This window comes from Paralichthys olivaceus, chromosome 11 (assembly GCF_024713975.1).
Source record: "Paralichthys olivaceus isolate ysfri-2021 chromosome 11, ASM2471397v2, whole genome shotgun sequence".
In the NCBI taxonomy this organism is placed as follows: domain Eukaryota; kingdom Metazoa; phylum Chordata; class Actinopteri; order Pleuronectiformes; family Paralichthyidae; genus Paralichthys; species Paralichthys olivaceus.
The window spans coordinates 14,727,526-14,750,123 of record NC_091103.1 but is presented as its reverse complement, the minus strand read 5'-3'; the positions used below and the strand labels follow the sequence as shown (position 1 = coordinate 14,750,123).

The 22,598-nt window shown below is 40.7% G+C and overlaps 3 protein-coding genes, 1 long non-coding RNA gene and 2 other non-coding genes across 8 annotated transcripts; 2 read left to right on the top strand and 4 right to left on the bottom strand.

Moving 5' to 3' along the window:
• The first annotated feature begins 392 nt into the window (after positions 1-392).
• phkg1a (phosphorylase kinase, gamma 1a (muscle)) lies at positions 393-6,928 on the top strand. Of its 2 annotated transcripts, none has more exons than XM_069534507.1 (10): positions 393-720; positions 1,728-1,880; positions 3,123-3,301; positions 3,575-3,629; positions 3,706-3,771; positions 3,854-4,017; positions 4,754-4,844; positions 4,930-5,083; positions 5,232-5,357; positions 5,792-6,928. In XM_069534507.1, the coding sequence occupies exons 2-10, from the start codon at positions 1,798-1,800 to the stop codon at positions 6,053-6,055; spliced, it is 1,182 nt and encodes a 393-aa protein (XP_069390608.1). In that variant the 5' UTR covers positions 393-720; positions 1,728-1,797; the 3' UTR covers positions 6,056-6,928. The 2 variants fall into 2 exon arrangements, with proteins under 2 accessions (XP_069390608.1, XP_019943522.2); XM_020087963.2 differs by having other exon boundaries at positions 581-720; positions 1,731-1,880; positions 5,792-6,190.
• Positions 6,929-7,019: 91 nt separating this feature from the next.
• On the bottom strand, positions 7,020-8,848 carry LOC109629981 (uncharacterized). Its single transcript, XR_002202750.2, has 5 exons — positions 8,612-8,848; positions 8,137-8,284; positions 7,965-8,016; positions 7,450-7,561; positions 7,020-7,139 (listed from the first exon to the last, which is right to left on the bottom strand). It is a non-coding gene; the product is annotated as an uncharacterized lncRNA (long non-coding RNA).
• On the bottom strand, positions 7,248-7,384 carry LOC138412126 (small nucleolar RNA SNORA15). Its single transcript, XR_011244634.1, has one exon. It is a non-coding gene; the product is annotated as a small nucleolar RNA SNORA15 (small nucleolar RNA).
• On the bottom strand, positions 7,791-7,929 carry LOC138412125 (small nucleolar RNA SNORA15). The gene has a single exon (XR_011244633.1). It is a non-coding gene; the product is annotated as a small nucleolar RNA SNORA15 (small nucleolar RNA).
• A 1,454-nt stretch (positions 8,849-10,302) lies between the features above and the next one.
• Positions 10,303-13,839, top strand: psph (phosphoserine phosphatase). 2 transcript variants are annotated; one of them, XM_020088436.2, is made up of 6 exons: positions 10,303-10,462; positions 11,759-11,902; positions 12,000-12,134; positions 12,703-12,848; positions 13,034-13,182; positions 13,304-13,839. In XM_020088436.2, the coding sequence occupies exons 1-6, from the start codon at positions 10,416-10,418 to the stop codon at positions 13,412-13,414; spliced, it is 732 nt and encodes a 243-aa protein (XP_019943995.1). In that variant the 5' UTR covers positions 10,303-10,415; the 3' UTR covers positions 13,415-13,839. The 2 variants fall into 2 exon arrangements, with proteins under 2 accessions (XP_019943995.1, XP_019943996.1); XM_020088437.2 differs by having other exon boundaries at positions 10,396-11,072.
• A 2-nt stretch (positions 13,840-13,841) lies between these two features.
• nipsnap2 (nipsnap homolog 2) lies at positions 13,842-20,643 on the bottom strand. The gene is made up of 10 exons (XM_020088435.2): positions 20,485-20,643; positions 19,703-19,842; positions 19,577-19,622; positions 19,095-19,189; positions 18,259-18,329; positions 18,011-18,151; positions 16,818-16,849; positions 15,432-15,526; positions 15,070-15,153; positions 13,842-14,885 (listed from the first exon to the last, which is right to left on the bottom strand). The coding sequence occupies exons 1-10, from the start codon at positions 20,574-20,576 to the stop codon at positions 14,821-14,823; spliced, it is 861 nt and encodes a 286-aa protein (XP_019943994.1). The 5' UTR covers positions 20,577-20,643; the 3' UTR covers positions 13,842-14,820.
• Between the last annotated feature and the right edge of the window lie 1,955 nt (positions 20,644-22,598).

Sequence of the window (22,598 nt, the reverse complement as noted above, 5' to 3'; positions counted from 1 at the left end):
AGATGAACCAAAAAGATCCCAGAGGTCAAAGGTCACAGTGACCTTATGAGTCTGGAAAGATCATTATGGAGACTCCAACTGCTTGTTGGTGGAAGCATACAGCCAGGGTGCAGTATTTCTGGTTCTGACTTTTGACTGACATTTTTTTAATCTATGTTTAATTACATTTGTTTTAGTTTCATGTCTGTCATTTATCTACACAGCTGCACCTGCTCCTTATGTTAAACAGTATCTTGAACTCGGTGTCATTGATTTTAAAATGGTTCAGGTAAGAAAAAACAACCTCTCTCAGTGCCTGTCTGGAAGCTGCATTATAACACTGGACTTTCCAAGAAACGTTTCTATTTTTACCGACGGTTTCTTTAATTAGAGTTGTAGTGTTAAAAGCAGAGGTCTGTCCAGCAGCTGTCATGTCACTCCAGCCTGTCAGACCCACTACCTGAGTGCTGTATGTGTAGTAATGTTTTATAGTGTAGGTCTGATCTTGTTTTTGTCTGTACACACGTTGTTAGTGTGTGGCTGCTGCTGCTGCTGCAGAGGAAGCAACAACTTATTTTTGGCATCTGACATTAAAGCTCACCCTCAGCAGAGAGAGGAGCGACCCCACAAAGCTGCAGGAGCACCAGAGACTCACTGCACCTCTGTGTGCGTCCCCTCCTCTACAGACCCAGTATTGATTATGGATTATCTTTACACTAGGAAGTGATCGGTACTGATACGGTGAGTGATCCAACTTGTTTTTTGTGTGTTTTTTTTAATGCAGTGGTTTATCGGAGCTGGTTAAAGGTCAGACGGTGAGAGAGGAGGAGAGAGATCTAGTTCACACATGGTGGCACTTTGCTTTAATAGGCCACACTGAAATCTGTCTCTGGACATGATCTGAAGTTCAGGACGAGTATTATACTTGTGGTCAAAATCCCAAACTGTTTGTGAGCTGACGTTATATAGGTCATCAAAATCCATTGAAATGACCCCTTTAATGCATGCGTGGTTTCTGCTTTATTTATTATAAGAACAAGGTGAAATGTGCAGGAAATAAATAAGTTAAATGAAATCCATATATCTTATACTTATTTGTATCTAGTCTGATGGATTGGTTTTCTTATTTTTATAAATGGAAAATTAGACTATATATATTTAGATCAGAGCTCTGGCATCTGACATGGTTCAAAGGAAAATTATTATTAATGTTATTATTATTGTTATTTTTATATTGTTATTATATAGTAAAATGTAATTCTTCTTGAATAACAGAGCTTAATAAGTATTTTTCTGTGAAGTCACAACATTATTTAGTAGTCTACATAATTTTAAAATATTAAGATAACGTGACAACATTCAAATCATATGATTTATTAGACTTTATGTACTGTTTCAAATTTATCTGCACAAAAGTATAAATAACTACCCAGTGATGCAATGTTGAATTATTTCTGTTTTTTGATTAGTCTGCATTTTTTCCTCAATTTTTCAATAAGTTGTTTGCTTCATGAAATATGAAAAGATAATAAGAGAAACATGTTCTATACAGTTGAAGAGCAAAAACTAAAATTAGCAGCCAGTAAGTGTTTGTCTAACAACTTATTTCACACAAATACTTTGTCCATTGTTTCCAAATATCTTCTTCAGACGTGTGACTTTACGTCCAGCTCTGATAAGTTAGTGAGTAAGTGTGGTGTCAGTGGGTGTCGCCCTGTTGAACATGTTGAACATGTGTTTTCTTCCAGCAGCCTGGTGTTGAGCTGTGAGAGGAGAACACTGTTCTATCTGAGGTGGTGAAGTTGACATCCCTCCATCATGACCAAAGACGAGGAGATCCCTGACTGCGTCGGAGCTCAGGAGTTCTACGACAAGTATGAGACCAAGGAGATTCTGGGAAGGTACGATCATAAAGCACATGTATAAAATAATATAGTCTGAATATGGAGGTCAGGACCTCACAAAAAATACAATCATCTGTGTAAACAACTTAATAACTTTTGTTTTAATTTACATTTTTTTGTTTCTAATGAAGGAAAGACACTTGATTTGAATTTGTCACAACCAGTGAGGTTTATTTGTTCATTTTGACCATCGCTCTTGGTCTGGGCAGTAAAAAAGAAAAAGAATGGCTGAATGGTTTCCCTGGAGTTTCCCAGAAGTCCCTGAGAGACGTCCTCTGTGCAGAGCCTGCTCATTGTCATTCCCCACCATCCGTCAGACGGTGGTGCTGTTACATAAACCAAACACTTCATGGAAGCTGCATTCATTAACTCAGAACATGTTTTTTAAAGGGTTTAGATTGGAGAGCAGCCTGGGACTGTGCCAACATGTTAGGTTAAGTTACTCACCGTCTCACATGCAGGCCACAAGGTCACCAGATGAGACCATCAGCTTCTCAAACACAAGATATTAGTTATAGTTTCATAACATGGGTCACCTTCAAGTCTCTGTCCTGAAGTCTAGATGTAGATACATGAGATCAGATGGACAATCACAATGATATTATTAAAATGTATAGGACATGCATCCCTTGTAAGTTTAAAGGTCTCCCACATTGATAAGGTGCTGATATTAGCAACCACCAGTGGATGTTAGAGACGTGTCATCAGTCGTGTTCCTCAGCGTTATCAGTTGTTTCACAAGAAACCCTCTGTTCAGGCAGACCCACCACAGGCTGATCAAACCTGGGTGTCCCTAACATTTTGGGGTCTTTCCTCCTGATCCAGAGTCAGTGGCTGCAGCGTTCTGCAGTCCCTCGTGTTTCTCTCATGGTCTGGTGCTCAGATTCAAGGTGAACTGATATAAAGTTTAGCTGTTTGTCCAGACTGGTGTGTATGAAAACCTTGTCTGTTACACTGAAGGACACATTTCTTCACTGTCTATACTTAGTCTGAAGGTCATAAAACTTTGTATTTCTTTAGTGTGAGTATGTAAAAACACTGGTTTTCAACAGGATTTAAATTAGAATGGCACTTAGTGGAGCGCAGACCTCCACCAAGGCCCAACAGTGTATTCTAGTCACACACTCATAGATTTCATTCCCCCAACCATGTTTCCTCCTGAGTCCAGCTGTCCAAACAGATGTGGCAGAGCTGTAGAAAGAGAGAACTGGATGTGTTTTTCCTCCTCCTCCTCCTTAGGGGGGTGAGCAGCGTGGTGCGTCTCTGCATCGACAAGCGGACATCTCAGGAGTACGCGGTGAAGATCATAGACATCACCCCCTCAGACAAGACGACCCCGCAGGAGATCGAGGAGATCAGGGAGGCGACAGTGAAGGAGATCGACATCCTGAAGCAAGTCTGCGGAAAGGACAACATCAGTGAGCACAGTCACACCCCCCCCCCCCCCCCCCCCAACACACACACACACACACACACACACACACACAAACATGAATTTAAACTGTAGGCATCAGCAAAATTTTATTTTGGAAATGGACTGTTGCCTAACACGAGTCTTATTATTGCTTACACAAAGCAAAGACAGATTTTTTTTGGCCTTTGTCCGTCTAACCTGCTGATCAACAGCGTCCTCTCTGACTTGATAAAGTTGAAAAGTGAATGTGCCTCAAATGTCTCTGTTCTTTCTCCAGTACAGCTTAAAGACTGCTACGTGTCTAACGCCTTCTTCTTCTTGGTTTTTGACCTGTAAGTGTCACATCTCAAGTGGACTCAATATTAAACTATGAATTATCAGCTGTTCAAAACAGTTTCTGTCCTCCAGGATGAAGAGGGGTGAACTTTTTGACTACCTCACAGAGAAAGTTACTCTGAGCGAGAAGGAAACCAGGTCAGTGAGCGTGTCACTGAAATGAAAGAATCATCCTCATCTCTGTGAGGCATTATCTGAGTTGTGTTGTGTTGGTTTTAAGGAACATCATGCGAGCTCTGCTGGAGGTGGTCCAGTTCCTCCACGCCCAGAACATCGTGCACCGGGACCTGAAGCCTGAGAACATCCTTCTAGACGACGACATGAACATCAAGCTCACTGACTTTGGCTTCGCCGTGCAAATTCAACCGAATCAAAAGCTCAAAGGTCAGTGAGATGTTGTGTGTGTTTGCAAGACAGATTATGCAAAAACTGCTGAACGGATTATAATGAAACTTGTTGGTAGGATGCATGAGTCAGGGAGGATACTTTCCAGGAATTTCTTATTACTTTCACTCAAACCAGTCCGGTTAAGGGGACTGATATTTAGGATTTGAATGCAGCAGAAGTCCCTTCCAGTGGAGGGTCCCTAAATGTCCTGCTCCAATAAATGTCCTATATTTATGTCGCTCGGTGCACTTTTCAGTTCAGCAGCTGCTGCTGGTGGTCAGAGGAGAATCCTCTCTCAGAGCTGCTCTCACAAAGGTTAAGAGGCAACAGGACACTCTGATCTGTTTGCTGGAGTCCCGCTTACAGCACACTGACCTTTCCACTGAGTCTCCTCAATGTCCTGAGCAACTAATCTTCCAATAGATAGTTTTACATTTGTTGGAGTAAAATTCGGTTTGGCTGAGTGATGTCACTGCTCTGTTTACTCTCTAAGAAATAGTTTCCTCCGTGTATATGTAGAAATCCTTTAACAGATAATTGTACAGCTCATAAAAAGATTGGAATTATCATTTCATATTAAATTCCTTTTTCTGCTCTGATCTTAAGAAGTTGTACGTAGTCAACTGGACTTGAAACGCAAGTAAGTCCAGGTGCCAACATACTATTGTAGAACTTCTGAAGATACCATGACCTGGACGGCAGGCATTTCTGTTGTGATGTGTGTGTACTGCAGAGGTGTGTGGGACCCCTGGTTACCTCGCTCCTGAGATCATCGAGTGCTCCATGGACGTAGGACATGCAGGATATGAGACAGCTGTGGACATGTGAGCGTTGTTCAGAGAATAAAATCACTACAGAAAGTCATTTGAACATTTAATGGTTTAAATCCTCCTTGGTTTGTGTTTACAGATGGAGTTCAGGTGTGATCATGTACACGCTGCTCGCAGGCTCTCCGCCCTTCTGGCACAGGAAACAGATACTGATGCTGCGGATGATCTTGGCCGGTGATTACGACTTATCATCTCCTGAATGGGAAGACCGCTCAGACACTGTTAAAGATCTGGTAGGATTTCTTCTCACGTCTACAACTTCAATAAGCTTCGTAAAATAAAAGAATCTGATCATTTTAGAAATCTTGTTGTAAAGTTTGAAGTTTCAGAAAGGTTTTACTCTCTTGATAATTATTCAAACTCTTCATGTGGTTCCCTCAGATCTCTCGGATGCTGGTGGTGGATCCAAAGCAGCGTTTCACAGCCATGGATGCTCTCAACCACTCGTTCTTCTCACAGTATGTGGTGAATGAAGTGAGACAGTTCAGCCCATACAGACGCTTCAAGGTGAGTTGACAGAGATTTGAAGAAAAATGCCTTAATGTTTTACATGCATCCCTTTGTATAATTTCCAATGTTAATGACATAGTTCCCATAATTATTATTGTGTTTCATGTATGTATTTTAATATTTTGTTGAATTATTTCACCATTTATTGACTGTTTGTTTTATTTATGTTTTTATTTATGGATTCTACAGTTTATTGGCTGAATTTATTTTCATCTAAATTTCTATTTTCAATTACTGAGACAGAGAGGGATCATTTGTGATATAATGTACATTTTTAATGAGCATGAAAAACCAGCAGTTTAAATTCATGAAATTCACAGGGATCGTGATTTCCCACAGTTCAAACATATCAAACACTCTCACAAATCTTAATATACAGTCTATGATCAAACACCAATAACCAGTGACCCTTGCTGACCTTTCTCCATCAGGTCATCTGCATGACTGTGCTCGCCACGATGAGAATCTACTGCAACTACCGCCGTGCCAAGCCTGTCACCAAGGAGGTGATCAAGAGCGACCCGTACGCCGTCAAGCCCATCCGCAAGCTCATCGACGCCTGCGCCTTCAAGATCTACGGCCACTGGGTGAAGAAGGGCCAGACTCAGAACAGAGCAGCGCTGTTCGAAAACACGCCCAAGGCCATCCTGCTGTCGATAGCTGCAGAGGGAGACGAGCCCATTCACATCTGGTAACAGGCACCTGTTCCTCAGGTGAGCATCCTCTGCAGCTGAACTCTGTATGATCTGGTGTCTGACCTCTACCAGACCAAGGTGAAACAAGTATGTCAGTAATGTGGACTGTATATTCAATGAACTTTAAAAGCACTTTTCAGTACTGCAGTACAATCGTGCCAAGTGTGGCAAACATGTCTGTAGCTCTGCAAGTAAGATGTGTAACTGTTTGCTTGTTGTCATCCAGGTTAAAAAACTGACTTTAAAAATGTGCTGTTAAATAAGTGTTTTAAAGTACATTACTTAAAATGATCCTGATGATATTTATTACAAATGGAGGCAACAGCTTCTCCATGTTAATTATCAGACACATTTTGAATGACGATGCTCTTTTGATTGATTGATCCTGGTTTTATAAATGATTTTCAGGAATTTGTTTGATCAGCTGCATTACTCAAAAACTACAGAATGGAAACTTGCAATGATGGGGCATGGGCCAAGAAATAACCCATTCAATTTAGCACTGGTCCATGTAAATTGGTAGATTCTGCAATTTTCCATCACTTCCTTGTAAATCTTGTTTCGACATTTAAGTTTTTTAGGGGGAATAATTCACAGATAATGATAATTCAATGGAACTGTTGGGCCTTGGCAGAGGTTTGTGAAACCTTGGTTTAGCAGTTGAAGCTAAACTTGAGTAAAACTTATTTTAACTGGAATATGAAAGATAATCTCCATACTTGAAATGGCACTGACTTACATTTCTGCATACTGTGTGGCTTTGTGATGGTTGTGCATGATGTACGATACTGGTAACAGCAACAGTGAAGTTGTAAAGATTAAAGCACTTAAAATGCTAAGAATTTATTTATTAAACTTGCTTTTAATTTAAAATCTTTAAAAGTCATTCATTGACATTTTTTGTGATGCTTTTTCATTTTAATTCTCTTAAACCAACAACTTTAAACACAATTCAAGAGACCCATTCTGAATACAGCTACAAGTTTATTATAAAAGATTGGTACATGCACATCCACAACATCTCTGATAGAACTCATCCATGGGCAGGGAGCGCACGTATAAGATCTGCATTTCAACAATGGATCTATTGAGAAAAACACAAAGAGAAAAATGATACAACAGAGAGATAAGTTACTTTTATCAAAAAACCAACAGAAACAAACAGAGCAGCATATTCAGTTTCCTCGTGCATCACTGTGCTCATTCCTGTCGAGTAAGATGAGGCACGGGGCAGCACACATCCAGTCATTAAGCAGGAATGAGACGATACTTTTGCATGGTGTCTGACTGTGTCCACCACAGAGCAGCTGGAACAGAATTCTTCCATGCCTTATCTCTAGCTTCTACAGGACTATGAACAATGTTGCATGTCAGTGTCAAGTGTGCAAACGTACCATCGCCAGGCCGTTCTTCACAGGCTGGAGGTCACAGCAGCTTCAGTGTGCAGAGACGAGCTGCAGGACTGAGCTTGTATCACTGCACCACAAATATACATTTAGACACATGCTAGAAGAAAAAAAAAAGGTAAAATAGAGTTTAAGAGAGTAATTCTTTTTCTGAGATAATTCATCTCTTACACACATGATAACAGGGTTTAAAAATTTGACTAATGGTTATTGTTTAACTAAATTACCTGATCAAAAATAACAGAATGAATGTGACTACATGTCTCCTCAATGAAATTAATATTCAGTTGTATATAATTATATATAAACAATATCATTCAAACTAGTAACACTGTATTCACTCTGAGATAAGAAAGAGGCCCAGAACGAGCACTTCTCCTGTTACTGAGTCAGTGTGTGAAAACAATCATTTAGCATGGTGTCTGACTGCATTTACTATTTCAAGAGTAAAACAGAATTCTGCCATGCATTCAAATACAGGACATCAACTACTATTTACTAACCTCTGCATGTTTCTCCTCTGGGCTCGATGAGGCTCATCTTCACAAGCACCAGCTGCAACATAGAGAACAGCAGCAGATCAATGACAACGAGCAGCTTAGGAAAATAAAAAGTAACATTACATCACATTAACGAAACATTTAAAAAGCGTTTTGTTTTAATTGCACTACTGACCTGGCAACAAAATGCACCTTTAGCATGTTGTTCACTTCACTGAGCTCCTCCTCCTGTATGATCAGGGACAAGTCAGGGACTTTCTGCTGCTCTGACACGTGGTCTGGGTTTGTGGAGATGGAGTCATGACACCTTTTCCAGGGTGATGCTGTGATTTGATCAGAAAACAGAGGTGCACAAATAAATAACACTGGCGTGAGAATGATCAGCAATAGCTTTATAACTGAGCTAATCTCGATATAACACAAACTACTTGGTTTAGAGACTAGAACATGTAAATACAAGTAGTAACAGCCCGTCACACTATTAGATTAACATTAACCGTCCGTTCTTTCACTGAGATTAATTTGAAACTACTACTCACACACACGTGTAGGACCACGTGCTTTTCACACCAGAGGCTAAGATCATCTTACGTGGAAATCTAGAAGCTGACATTTACTCTGAAATAAATTGTGCTGACATAAATACTCACATTTCCCTTTGGCTCCAGATTTTAAAGCGAGACAGGAGAAAGTATAAAGACATTTTGTCTGAGCTCCACTCGACCAGCTCAGGCCCTCGAGGCTGTGTACGGTAGATTTCTTCTTTGCCGATTTCTTCCAGTGATTTATAGGATTTTGTAAACTACTCTCGCTTCATTACCGCCACCATGTGTCCTGGAGTACTACACTACTCTTGATCCCTCCTTTCCTATCGGTTTGATTTCAAGTCTTGTTTTATTTGCTCTAATCACGTGTCTTCATTACAACCAGACATTTGCAGTATGTCTACTGTCCTTGTTGTTTTTCATGTCAGGTACTAGTCCTGCCATCTCACCCTGATGTCAGAGTTGATCTGCTGGGGGTCCAGGGGGTCAATCCTCTCAGCCCTGCCCACAACAGACATTATAACTTTACCCACAAGTGTTGTAAAACTGAGGAATCTTCACAGTTCCCTATAATCCATTTTAAAATCCAGTCATCTCTAAATTTGTTGGTCAACAGCTGGAAGGAAACACACGCTAGTTATATTTGTGAAGTCCTCCAAAGTCTTTAATTATTGTCTTTTTTTAAAATGTCTCATTACTCACTGATATTGTTAAAAGACCCTCCCCCCTTGTGTTCAATCAAGTTGAATTTGAGGAATTTCGAGTGATTTGCAGCATCACAGATGATTTGTTAATAACTGTCAACAGTTGTTAATTTACACTTATTTTACAAAATAGTGTAAATCAAACACTCTAAGATTCAAAAATAATACAAAAATGTATAATAATACCAAAATATGTATATACATTTTAGAAATAATGATAAAGCATAGCATAAAAGCTAATGCTCAAATGAATCAATTCAACAGTAAAAGGTTTGCTTACACTGTGTATGAAAGTGTGTGGCTTTTGGCAGAAGGGCCTTGCTAAGACCGAAGCATATTTATTAATATCCCACTCAGGTGATCGGATCACAAGAGCAAAACAATGTGGCCTCATGTCACAGACATGGTCCCGGACCAACTCCTGTTGTGGTCTCCATGAGCTAATCTCAAATGTGTCCTTGAAGTGTCTTGGTTGTGTCCACATGTGTATTTACAGCTGTGCTGTGGTGATGGGATCACTTGGGACAGATGTGAAAACCAGATTTGAAAAGGGTGCGGGAAGCTTTCTGTTAGCAGTGTGAACACAAATGTGGTTCTGGACCACATTGAAGGACCGATCACTCAGCTGTTATCATCTGACAGGCTACAGTTTATTAATAATAACAACAACAATACTAATCTTTACATCTGTAGTACACGTCTAAACACAAAACTCAATTAAAAGGCCTCCCTTCAAAATATGTTTTAAGCAACAGGTAACTGGCAAGACAAATCTCCTTAGGCAGGGAATGAACCAAATATATTAAAAGTGTTATTTTATAATCATATCTGATCTCAAATAAAGATTAGACCATTTGGACCCCTCTAAATCGAGATGGTACATCCCAAGGGGGTTTATCCTCTATGGTTTCTCCCAAGACAATACATTTTTTACTAAATGGACCCCCCCCCTCATAATTTAAACTTGGCAGACAGACCATAAATATTTTAATTCCTGGTGCGAAGTGACGTCACCGGAGCAGCTCAGCTGTGATTGGCAGATGTCGACAGCGGGTCACACTTATGAAACCTTCTGAAGATGAATGAATGAATGGACTGTTCCTGTTGTCATGGAGCCGTGGCAGCGGGTAGTGGGCGGTCCTCCGGCAGCGGCTCTGTGATTGGCCGGCGCTCGGTGAGTCCACTGAGAGCCGAGGTGTCGGTGAATGCTGCTGCAGCTGCTGTCTCTACCGCATCGACTCTGCTCTTCCCGGTAAGTAACAGCGGGGAACCGGAGGGTAATGTACCGTGAACCCGTCCGGTGTGTTAGCGCGAGGCTCCGCAGGGAGAGACACGGTGTTTAAACGCGTCAGGAAGCAGAACAGGACACCAGGCTGGTGACGGTCATTTGTTCACGCTAACTTTAAACAGTTCTTCTGCGACGTTAGATTCATGTTATACAAAGATTCCGTTGGTTTTAATTCACCGGGATCCACCGTCTCTTCACGGGGACCGTGTGTGGTCTCCGCCGGCCCGGGTCCCCTGCACCGCGATGCACATCGGGGTGATGCAACACGGACAAGGGATGTCCATAACCCTCTTGTATGGTTTGTTTATGCAGCCTGCAGCTTTATGTAACGCAATTTAGTCACACACCGCCGGGCCCGGGACACGTGTTTGATCCCAGGATCACTCAGTGTCGGTATTTCACCCAACGGACGAGTTTGCTGCTCCACTGGCTCGAAGACATCCACTGCACACAGGACTTTAGTTACACAATACAGTCCTCCAGCAGCAGCAGCCTGGGAAAACACAGTCCCACAGCTCCTTCTCACCTCTGCAGCTTCAGGGACACTGAGCAGGACTGTTAGATTATCCCTCAGGTGATTACATCATTCACAATGCATTCAAAGTTTTATCCCCAAACTTGGGAACAAACTTTTGTGAGGTCTCATTTGTTTTTCCCAGATTTGAAAATATGACTGTAAAATTAAAGTAGTAGTAGCATCAGCAATCAAAGTGGTGAAATAAAAAGGTGTGGAAAATAAAACTAGTAGTGGTAGCAATCTGAAATTAGAAAATTGTTCAAATAAAAGAAAACTTTGTCTTGCAATGTTAAAGAAAGTGAAAAAAAGATTCCTGGATCTGGCCCTACTAAACATGAATACAAAAAAACCTTCAAATAATACTACTAATGATAGACAGAAGGATAAATAATGTAATGTTTTATGCTTATATTCAAAAAGAAAATGTCTGCCAGAGATGAAGGGGGCAGTAGTAATAAGGGGTGCTGCAGCACAGAGTACAGTTGAACAATAGACATCAGTTAAAGTAACACTGCGTAGTACTTAGTGTTACTTAAAAGAAACTTTACCCAAGTAGATGTAAAATTTCATGTGCAATGTGGGACGATTCACATGTTGTTGTATATTTTGATAATTTGTGCTTTATTTTGCTCTGTTAAATGATTATGAAAACTTAAGAAAGTGAAAGCTGACTTGTAAATCCAGTTGAACTGCTGCTGTTGTTTCTGAGTGGGTCATTTCATATGCTATTCTTTTCCTCCCAGCATGATGATGTCACTTTCGCAAACGAAGGAACTGTTCAGGAGAGCAGAAGCTGTGTGTTTCGATGTGGACAGCACAGTCATCAAAGAGGAGGGCATCGATGAACTCGCCAAATTCTGCGGTGTTGGGGATGCAGTCACTGAGATGTATGTGTAGAGATGTTGTTAATGTTACTTGTCTTCACTTGATATCACTGGGCTGGTTCTAGATGTGAAGCCATCCTGTGTTACATTCACATTTCAGGACTCGGAAAGCTATGGGCGGCTCATTGACGTTTAAAACGGCCCTGACTGAGCGTCTCTCCATCATCCGATGTTCCAGAGAGCAAGTGAACAAACTGATAACAGACCACCCACCTCAGCTCACTCCAGGTATCAGGTGAGCTTGTAACAATTGTTCTTGATTTGAAGCTGCCCAATTACTGGCACTGACTTGAAAACGTGTGCAAGCATGGTTTATTCAAAAAAACTGCTCAGCCATTTTAAGGTTGAGGCCAAAATCATAGACTTCCTGTAAAGATTCAAGAAGCACTTCCACTTCCTCCTTCTAGACACAAACACAGCCAGAAATGTCCCAGATACAAACGCTGCCATCTTGTGCCGATGACGTGTTCTGGAGCCAGAGTCTGTGAAGTAGTTATCGGGTATTGCTCATTTTTATAGCATCAAATAACTAATTCAAACCAAACTTACAGGAAAAATGCACTGGCAGCAACCAGGCGGCGATCGAGACTTTGGTTTCATTTTTGGGGAGTCGTCATGCCATCTGTCTGTGCATGCAGTCTATGGTCTAAATGAGGATTCCAATTGTCTGCAACACAAAAATAAAAGAATAGAATAACCTTGCAACTTATCCACACTCGTTAAATGAAATTAGCTGTCACTGTGACAGATGCATGCATGTGTCCAGTTTGATTGATGCTAAATATCCATTTGTCTTCTTCCAGGGAGCTGGTGGACCATCTGCACCAGCGCAACATAAAGGTGTTCCTCATTTCAGGGGGGTTCCGCTGCATTGTCGAACATGTGGCCACTCAGCTTAACATTCCTCTGCATCACGTCCATGCAAACAGGCTCAAGTTCTACTTCAACGGTATATTTATGACTTTTCTCCCTCCTTACTCCAGTGGACCATTGTATTTCTTGAACAGTGCTCACCCTATGAATGAAATGACGAGGTGTGATTCTCCTACCTAATAATATCAAATACAGACTTTGTCTTTATTTGTCCGCTTGTTCTTGGACGTCAACCTCCATTTGTGCATCGTGTGTTTACAGGAGAGTATGCTGGTTTTGATGAGAGTCAGCCCACAGCTGAAAGCGGTGGAAAGGGGAAGGTCATCAGCCAGCTGAAGGAACAATACGGCTTCAAGACTGTGGTGATGATCGGGGATGGAGCCACTGATCTAGAGGCCTGCCCTCCTGCTGTAAGTGCTGTTCAAGTGTGCACACAGAAATCTTTGGCATGTTGTTTATGTGTATTTTTGAAACAAGTCGAGCGTATTGGAGCAGCAGTGTGATTACACTATTATTTCCCTCTGCCCTCAGAGTGCTTTCATCGGATTTGGTGGGAACGTCACCAGGCCGCAGGTGAAGGAGAGGTGTTCGTGGTACGTGACCAGTTTTGGGGAGCTCCTAAAAGAACTGGAGAAGATTTAAAGATGCAAAAATGGAACTGTTATTAATGGTAACATTTCACATTTGCATATCTGATGGTTTTATCCAGTACACAAAGTTCCTTTGACTCTCAATAGGTTTTTATAATAAATGCATATGTTTACATCAGTGAGACCAATTTTACCTTCATGGAGATATTGCCTTATTGATTTTTATACTAGGAGATACTACAAGAATAACCAAACACATTGGGTTTGTGGAAGGTTATGAAGACGACTTTAGTATTTTTGCACTTTTTGCATCAAAGCCTTTAGTTAAGCTAATACAACCCCTGTACATTGTGGCAATGAGTGTTAGAAATGTTTTAATTCTGTATGGATACGTAGAGCTGTAACCAGGCATTTCTATGGTGTGGTAACGTCAGTCCCGTCAAGAACATCAGCATTAAATAAACACATGCTGTCAAAGATGCTGTTTGAATTTATTTAATCTGTGTTGCTGTTGCTCCCCTTCCCTCTACACTGTTCCCTGTGAACCAAAAACACAAGGAAAACATGCTTCCTTTCAGTTCAATAAAACCTTGATATCACAGTATGCAGCAACATGACTGGCCCCTCAGCCAATGATAGATAATGGTTGTTGTCGGGAGTTATTATACACGATAAATATTATGCCTCATGAAAACATGTTGAGACTAGAAACAGGTTTTAAAACCAGCATGCTGTCATTTCAGGAAAAAAAAAGTGGGACCCATAGTTACAGTACAGCACCATGAAACAACAATATAACCATGACGGAGAACTTAGAAACATCCAGCAACTGAAAGGAGTCTGATGTATAATAGACCTCAGTTTTACATTTTATACATCATATACCACATTCAACCATAAAATGATTTCCATGGAATAACAGAGGTTTTTTCCCACTTCTCCCAAGTGCATGGCTTACATGGAAGTGCCACTTCCACAGCACACTAATAGATAATATAAGAATTCCAAATTTACATTAAATAAATAAACGGCCACTGCATCATGCAGTGAGCTTCAGCAGCTCTCTGCTCTCCCACACCAGACAGCTGCTCGTCTTCAAGTAACTTTGGTTGGTTCTAAACTTAGATGAGCTCTTTGTGGACCAGTTCTAATGTGGCTCGAGACGTTGGACATAACCATCAGGAGGTTTGATTCAATTTACTTATTCTGCTCCAGAGCTGAAAGAAAAGAAGCTGTGCGCTGTCATGTGCTGTTAAATGGTTTGGGCATTTTTCTAATTTCCAAATACGGGGCAGGCATTGTAGCCTCCTTTGACCTGGTGACATCTTGAAGTAAAAGGGAAGGGACGTTATCTGGCAGCACCGACAGGAAGGTGACAACCTTGATATTGAAGCTCTGGATGGATGTTGACAATTGAAAGGGTGCCACTTGTTTTCAGCTTCCAGCTCGCTGCCCGTTTCACTGCAGCGGGGAAGCCTTTGTTGGGATCATAATCCTGGAGTCCATGTGCTGAATGAGCGGAACTGGAGAACGATGGAACACAAATGATTTAGTCTATAGGATATTGATCAGGTTCAGCAGGGTCGAACAGAGACTAAAGTTCAGTATGTTGTTATTCTAGACAAATAACTTGCACACCTAAAATAAAGTTTACGACAAGTTTTCATCACCTCTCTGTGTATGAAACAGGATTTGATTTCCTCTCACCTGTGTAATACACCACCTCATCCCAGCCCTCCTGCTGCCAGGCACAGTTCCTGGTGTCTTCTCTGGACTGAAGGTCTTTGTAAGCTGAGGTCAACAAATGAAAACACGTTTTCTTACAGTAAACAGAGTCAATGTGCTATTTTGCAAGACTTATGGCTATAAATAGTGATTATTTCCATTATTTCCTAATCTGGTGACTGTAATTTTTGATTAAAAGATGAATCATTGACAATATATAACAGATTTTGCTGGAGAGTTGGTGGCAGCAGAACTAAGATATACACACAGGGTGACATCTCATTAGGATTGTCACTTTTATCCTTGACACTATTATTCTGAATAAAGCTGGTGTTTGACCGTACCCCATAGGTGATGAACCATGTAGAGGTTCCCGATCTGAGAGAAAAACCCTCCCACAGCTTCGCTGTTGTGCTGGCGGTATCCGATGGCCCGGGCCCTGCAGACAAGAACAACTCCAGTTAAGACGCAGGCCAAAAACACCAAGGCTTCATCTGGTAAAACACAACCTGCCCCCAAACATAAGATACATGACCGGTCTTCAAACCAGGACATTGTGTCTAAATTTACTCTGGACTGTTTTTAATTTACACAAGTGGATTTAGTTTGTTTTGTTAACGTAAGACAGACGACAATTATATGCCACAGCTGTGATTATACATCCTATCATAAGATGTGTTGCCATAACTCACTTTGTCTCTTAGTTAGCAGCATAACAAACAATAAATGCTACGCCGATTACCATGAAAACTTCACCGATGACCTGGGCCAAGAAAGAACCCATGAAATTTTGTTGAAGATTTGATGGTCTATCAGTTCTTTAAGATTGTGAGATAGGATGATTTTAAACATATTCACTCATCTCCCAGGGAATAATTCATGGATCTTGATGAAAAGAATGTGAAAAATCAGGATGGAGTGAATTTAGACATGACTTCATAAGGGGACTGTTGATACACATGAATCCTCAAAGCACAAAAGCTTCTAGATATAATTCAAGGGTTTCACTTTACATGTATTTTCATATAAATAGATGCACATGATGGTTAACTGGAAAAAGATGGAGACGATTTTACAGTACAATAACCACAATACACGCTCCAGTAACTTCAGAGGTGGTTCTAGCAGCCAAAAACTGTAACCAGTCGGTTACACCTAAAGAAACTGGTCAGACCACTACTGAGCTATCAGAAAAAAATCTATTGTAACCTAAGACATGTGCACAGAGCTCACATTCATTTTAATCAGTAACAATCAACTGTGTTGCACAAACTGATGATTGTTGAGCTGTTGGCTCGGTCAGACCTGGAGTTTCACTCTCATTATACACAACAATTTAGGACATACACTGGTCGTCTCTATCAATGGATCCAAAACTAGGGAGTTGTGAGACACAGATGCAGGATCTTAGATAAAATGATGTTAATTTCAGTCACAGCTTTGCATAGCAGGCTGCAGCAGGTTAATTTAGGGGCGGACACATTACAACATGACCACAGAGGTTCTTTTTTCTGCAAGCTAGCTCAGATTAATATCCGCTGGTAACCCTTGTTCTATATATTAATACACTTCAACTGAATCTTTGTTAGAGAGCGTGACATTCCAGCTTTAAATAGGTTCCTCTCTGTGGAATAGATCTTATTAACGACAGTGTGATGAGGAGGGCTTCGTGAGGTGCAACTCTTCTGTAACTACAGTTCAGTGAATGAAATGAATCCAGGCTAACTTACCAGTAATTACCCCATTCGATCATGGTTCCTGGCTGCAGGGGGAGAAAACAGTATTCTTCATTACAATTACCAACATGTCTAATTCAAGGTTTTGCAAACGTTTGTCTTCTTCCCACAGTAAACGTAATGACACAAAGGAACGGTAAACTCATAACCCAGGTATTTTTGTCTTTGTGAAGATAAGCTGCAATAACAATTACACCCAATGGCTTCTTCAATAACTCTCTGGTGCTTAAGAAAACAAACATTGTTTCTGTGATGTACTATCAGTACGTAATGAGGGATAATAGCTTACTCATCACATGTCACAGGGAGCGCTGATCTACACAGTTCTGTCTTTCGGATTAGAAAGAACGACTTAATCTGCAGCTGGAGGAGTGTGTATCATGCAGTGTGCACGAGTAAGAATCATGTGCCGCTGGATTACCAAGTCCAACCAAGGACAGGAGATGATATAAATTGTTTAAATAAATTCTCAAGTGACCCAGTTGAAAATAGCAGATGTCTTGTAACTGCTGAAGACACAGGGTCATTCCTTGTCAGACAGTATGTCTGTGAGGGTGGAGGTAATGTAGAGAGTCTCAACAGTTAAACATGCGACCTGGGAAGGCTTCAGTTTTTAAGTGGGAAAATGTGAGCGAGGTAAATGAAAGAGTAATGTTCTCCTATTCTGCAACAACCGCTGGGCAGGTGACCTTTAGCCTTGAGGCCCCATCCTGTGCAGAGGATCTGCTCAGAAGCGAGAGAAATATGTGAACCAGCAGTGGAGTATAGAAGACAGAAGGTTTTGTTTGTTGTTAAAAGGCAAATTTGATGTGATTTTTGGCTTACATGAATAAAACTGGAATACTCATATAGATGTAAGAACTTATACTTCTTTATTGTTAAGTTTAATAAGTGTTTGGATTTATCAGAAAGTATACGAAAGCACGAACATCCAAACTAGCTTAGTACTAAATGCACCCACAAACTAAGGCTGAGACGTTTACGAGCACAGGCTCTTCTTCAGACAAATACCCCAAACTTTACCTGGGGCATAATTCAAAAGTTTGTGGGACCATCAGCTGGTGAGCGGATATTTCAAAACAAAGGAATGTACCAAGTCAGACATTACACACGACTTGGCTCATATATCTGTCGTTGTCATCAGCAACACTGCCAAAGATAAGATAAAGCCCGGCTATAACACTCACCCTGAGCTGGTACGACCTGAGCTCATAGATGTTGGGGCCCTCTCGGGGTACAGGCTCATTCCAGAAGCTGAACTCCAACAGGAGCTGGTTCCTGCGAGACAACAGCATCTTACCCCGCTCCTTCCTGTACGCTGTGAACTCCTGCCAGTGGACGGACACCAATCAATGAGCTTTACTTCCAATCCTGTCTATATGACTACAGAATTACACAAGTGTGACACAAACAAGCGAAGTGCAGGAGACTTTACCTTGTTCTGCCTGAGCTTGTTCATCACCTCTGTCAGAGCTGGGTATCCTCCTCTGTAACGCCACAAATGAACTGTGAAAGTAAAATATATCATAGATCCAAAATCACAATAACAAGAGAAAAAAACCTATTGATAAAACATAATTGATTTAAAACAGGATCATTCACTATTGTAATAAAACATAACCCCAGCCCTCAGATTCCATATACAGTTGTATATCATTTGTTTTCCGTCTGTTTGTCAGTTGGATAATTAGCAGGGTTTCGCAAAAACTACTCAATTTTCATGACAATTTGTGCCAAATTTTGGTGCAGATCCCGATCAGGGGCTGGATCCAGGATTTTTTCTTTTCTCTTTCTGTAACATTGTGTCATAATATTTTTGTTGATCTCTCAGATATTAAGTCATGGACCACGATGAAAAGAATCCGACATGTTTAGGGGACTGATATTTATGAGTGTGTGCCATTTGGTGCAGATCAAAATTAAAATCTGGATATAGTGAATTTAAATGTGGTAAGGGGACTGTTGGTGGACTGTTGGGGGAGGTATGAGCTCTAATGAGTGCCATTCTAGTTTTTTATAGACTTGACTTGATCAAACAGCCCGAGCACAAACCTGTTCAACAACGAGAATGAGAAATACTGACTTTGGAAAACAGCTCATAGAAGCTTGATAGCTTCTAGAGACTTTTAGCTGATTCAAGCTGATATACTGATTTCTTATCAAATGTTTTATTCTGTGGTATACTTGCATAAGGACAGGTGTAGTTGTATCTTGCATGTCCAGCTCTGTTGTACTGCAGATGTGTGTATGTGTTGATAATAGTAATCCTACCAGCCTGATCCTGTTCTCCATACCAGGTATTCCAGGTTCCCACCAGCTCACAGGGGTAGTACTTATCAGCATGGATGGAGGGCAACACTTCCTCACTGTGATGACACAGAAGTTCATTTAACGGCTCTTGAATCAAATAGTAAAATATCTGCATTCAAGTCTCCTGAAGTAGAAATTTTCAAATCCAAATGACAATCACATGTTTCCTGGTCATGTGACCTCTGTGTAGTGTCTCAAGTCCCAAGTTTGTCTTTAACTACAAGTCAGCGGCCTGCAGGCATCTTAGCTATGAGCACGGTTGGTCAGTGAAGGACTGATCACCTTACAGGAATAGACTGCTCACAACTATTTATATTCAACACCACACACCACTGTACTTCTGGTGTCCAACTACTACTACTACTACATCTGTTGGCACATCTGCTGAACTTAAGAGTATCAACAGTATACTGATTCAGAGATTAATATGAAATAACGCTCACCAGAGTTTGTTGTATGAGTCCAGGCACTCAGGCTTCACATTGTGGACTGAAAAAAGAACGTAGACATTTGGAGAAACAATCTCATGTTGTTGTGGTTTGAGTCCGACAGCAGAAAAAGCAACTTACACTGAATTTTGTAGAGGTTACTCTCCTCATTTTTGGTCAGCAGGTTTGCGTGTGCGTCTTTCCTCGGATCCACTTTCCTCACAAACAGAGATTTAAACCAGCTGTCCTGTCCGTTCCTGCTGTCTGATGTTGAGAAGCCCCTGCAGACACACACACAAGTAGTGTCTCGTTGTGTAATACAGAAACTCTGCTCATCTCTATCCTTGACAGCAGATTAGATTTGCACAAACATAAATACAACATCTTTGAATGAGGCTTTATTGGTTATAAACACTGTAACACTGCAGGTTTAGAGCTGCTGGGTGAAACCAGCCTGAGTTTGACATGTCAGCTCCTCTGGTGCACACAATCCAAACACAATCCAAACACAATGGTGCTAACGTGGGTGAGACACAGCAGCGAACAGTATGAAACACAGCTGGGTGTATTCATAGCATCTGTCAGAGGACACACACATTCGATTCCGCTAGAGAAACACATGGTTAAATTGACCTTGAGCCCCGGAGCTGCTCAGGAACTAAAGGTGACAGAGACTCGTGTTGTTTGCCCTCCACCTGTAAACACATGTGCGGTCGATGTGGAATATTCCTGAACAAACAACGTTACAGTGTGAAGTTCCAGCTGAAGGCCACTGAAATCTAGCTAACAGATAACAACAGATAACAGACACTAGCTTCAGCGCAGACTCTTCACACACCCACTGATAAACACACACACACACACACACACACACACACACACACAGATAAACAGTGAACCCTGCACACTGACGACCGCCCCACCTGCTCCACAGGACGAGCTGTCCGGCCGGGCGGGCCCTGCCTGCGGCCCGGGACAAACCTCCACGGACTCTCTGAAGGACTCCGGTCGCCATCTTCCTCCGTTTATATACAGTCTATGGTGAATACACACGACGGACGCTGTTCTCATGTCCGCCCAGCAGGTGGAGCTGCAGCTCCGCAGCGCTCACAGCTGACAACCAGGAAGTGTGTTTTTTTTAAATCCAGCGCCAATGTGAAAAAGTACTCAGGTAATAAAACTGCAGTTATCTACGGAAATGATTCACTTACTTAGATTATTTATTTATTTTCACCTAATTCACTTAAATTAATTATTTATTTTTTCACCTAATTCCCTTAAATGAATGACTTATTTTTTACTCAATTCACCTAAATCATTTACTCAATTTATCAATTGATTAACCTGGATAATTCACATATGTTTTTACTTGGATCATTAACCTAATTCACTTAAATAATTCACGTAATTATTCACTTAATTTTTTACTAATTCACTTCAATAATTAACTTTTTAAAAATGTTTATTTTTCTTAATTTCGAAAGTTCCAGTATTACATATTGTTCTGCTAATAATCCACGGTAGGGCAGGGCAACAAAACAATATCAATAATGATATTTATACAAATATTTTTGTGACAATGATCGATATTGAATGATTTGTGTCTTCTAACCCACAGCTCAAGCAGTAACTATATTTAAACCTGAAGAAGTTCAGCTCTGGATTAGATGGATGGACACTCAAAGAGAAAATATCTTACAACATCTCACTTCAGGTTTATAGATATTAACAAAGCACCCTTGAACTGTTGTTTTCTATCCAAACCAGTGTCTATGTGGAAAATACAAAGCACAGACATTAAAGACCAAAACACTTAATTAACACAATTAAAGATAAAATTAATTATAATTCATGATTGATTTAGAAATGATCCTTTTCTCAGTTTTTAAGTATTGATAGTTCATAAATGCAGGTATATACAATGGTTCAAGTTCAACATGAATGTTTTTATAAGGGATAAACAGAACTGCCCCCTTTTAATGAAGTTATCAACTTCCTTCATGTTAGACACTACATACAAAAATAAAAAACAATTGAATCCAGTTTTTTGTAATAGACATAAAGTGTTATTAATATGGACAATAAATCCTGAAGTTACTTGAACGAGTACAGACATAAAAAAATGATGAAAACAACTTAAATCCTTTTGTAGGGAATGAAAACAGGGGGAAACTATGTGTTTAATGAATTCATTGTGAATGAATCCATTGCATGGATAATTCTAATATGAAGCTGTTTAACTTTATTGGAAAGAAAACAAATCTTTTAAATTCAACCCAAATGTTACTGCTAATGTTAAGAAACATCACATTCCAACCATGAAAAGAGCTGAGACTTTGAATTGAAGTAAAAACACCTGTGATGTGAGAATTATTGCAATAACATCATCGAAAATCTTTCCACAGTCAAGGAATCACCCCTGAGAAAGGCTCATGTAATAATGACTCTGATGGGAGATAAGGTTCTGATTAGGGATAAGGCTCCAGTTGACAGTCAGACACATGTTGATGGTGAACTGTCTGCTGGATTGTGCTTCAGTGTCGCCACCGTAGTGGAACGGATAAAACCTGGCCTGTAAACCCCAGGCGCATGGTTAATCTGTTTTTCTTTTTATGACATCCTTTGTGGGCCACACTAATGTATTGAACATCTAACTTCTTTGATGCGATGGCTGGACCTCCTACTTTTTGCGAGGTGTGTATTCATGGCTTTCAAACATAGCAGTTCCTGTCTTGAATCAAACTTCAGTGCAATAGCGTGCACAAAAATGCGTGGCTAGTTTCTGTAAGTTCACTGCAGGCCAGACAGAAAGACTGGAAATTTCTCGTGGTCCGTGTTTTTTTCAGTATCTTGTGCCATATTCGTAATCGGCTCTGCTGTGGTTCTTCAAGATAAAGTGACATTTAGGAACAATTTCAAACGTGCCAGCAGCTCCGCCGTGGTAACAAGGCTCTCCTTCACAAGTTCTCCTTCTGAATGAGGTTAGCCATTAGCTCATTCCCTGCAACACGCCTCCAGAACATTGTCTGTGTCAGAG

What these genes read in the sequence shown, in the direction of transcription:
- phkg1a (XM_069534507.1), top strand. Translation starts at nt 1,798, where the DNA reads ATGACCAAAGACGAGGAGATCCCTGACTGCGTCGGAGCTCAGGAGTTC. An exon ending in ACCAAGGAGATTCTGGGAAG is followed by an intron (nt 1,881 to 3,122) that starts GTACGATCATAA and finishes CCTCCTCCTTAG; the next exon opens with GGGGGTGAGCAGCGTGGTGC. An exon ending in TATGAGACAGCTGTGGACAT is followed by an intron (nt 4,845 to 4,929) that starts GTGAGCGTTGTT and finishes TTGTGTTTACAG; the next exon opens with ATGGAGTTCAGGTGTGATCA.
- psph (XM_020088436.2), top strand. Translation starts at nt 10,416, where the DNA reads ATGCTGCTGCAGCTGCTGTCTCTACCGCATCGACTCTGCTCTTCCCG. An exon ending in CAGCTCACTCCAGGTATCAG is followed by an intron (nt 12,135 to 12,702) that starts GTGAGCTTGTAA and finishes GTCTTCTTCCAG; the next exon opens with GGAGCTGGTGGACCATCTGC. An exon ending in TAGAGGCCTGCCCTCCTGCT is followed by an intron (nt 13,183 to 13,303) that starts GTAAGTGCTGTT and finishes CTCTGCCCTCAG; the next exon opens with AGTGCTTTCATCGGATTTGG.
- nipsnap2 (XM_020088435.2), bottom strand. Translation starts at nt 20,576, where the DNA reads ATGGCGACCGGAGTCCTTCAGAGAGTCCGTGGAGGTTTGTCCCGGGCC. An exon ending in GACTCATACAACAAACTCTG is followed by an intron (nt 19,190 to 19,576) that starts GTGAGCGTTATT and finishes GTGTCATCACAG; the next exon opens with TGAGGAAGTGTTGCCCTCCA. An exon ending in CATGGTTCATCACCTATGGG is followed by an intron (nt 15,154 to 15,431) that starts GTACGGTCAAAC and finishes TGTTGACCTCAG; the next exon opens with CTTACAAAGACCTTCAGTCC.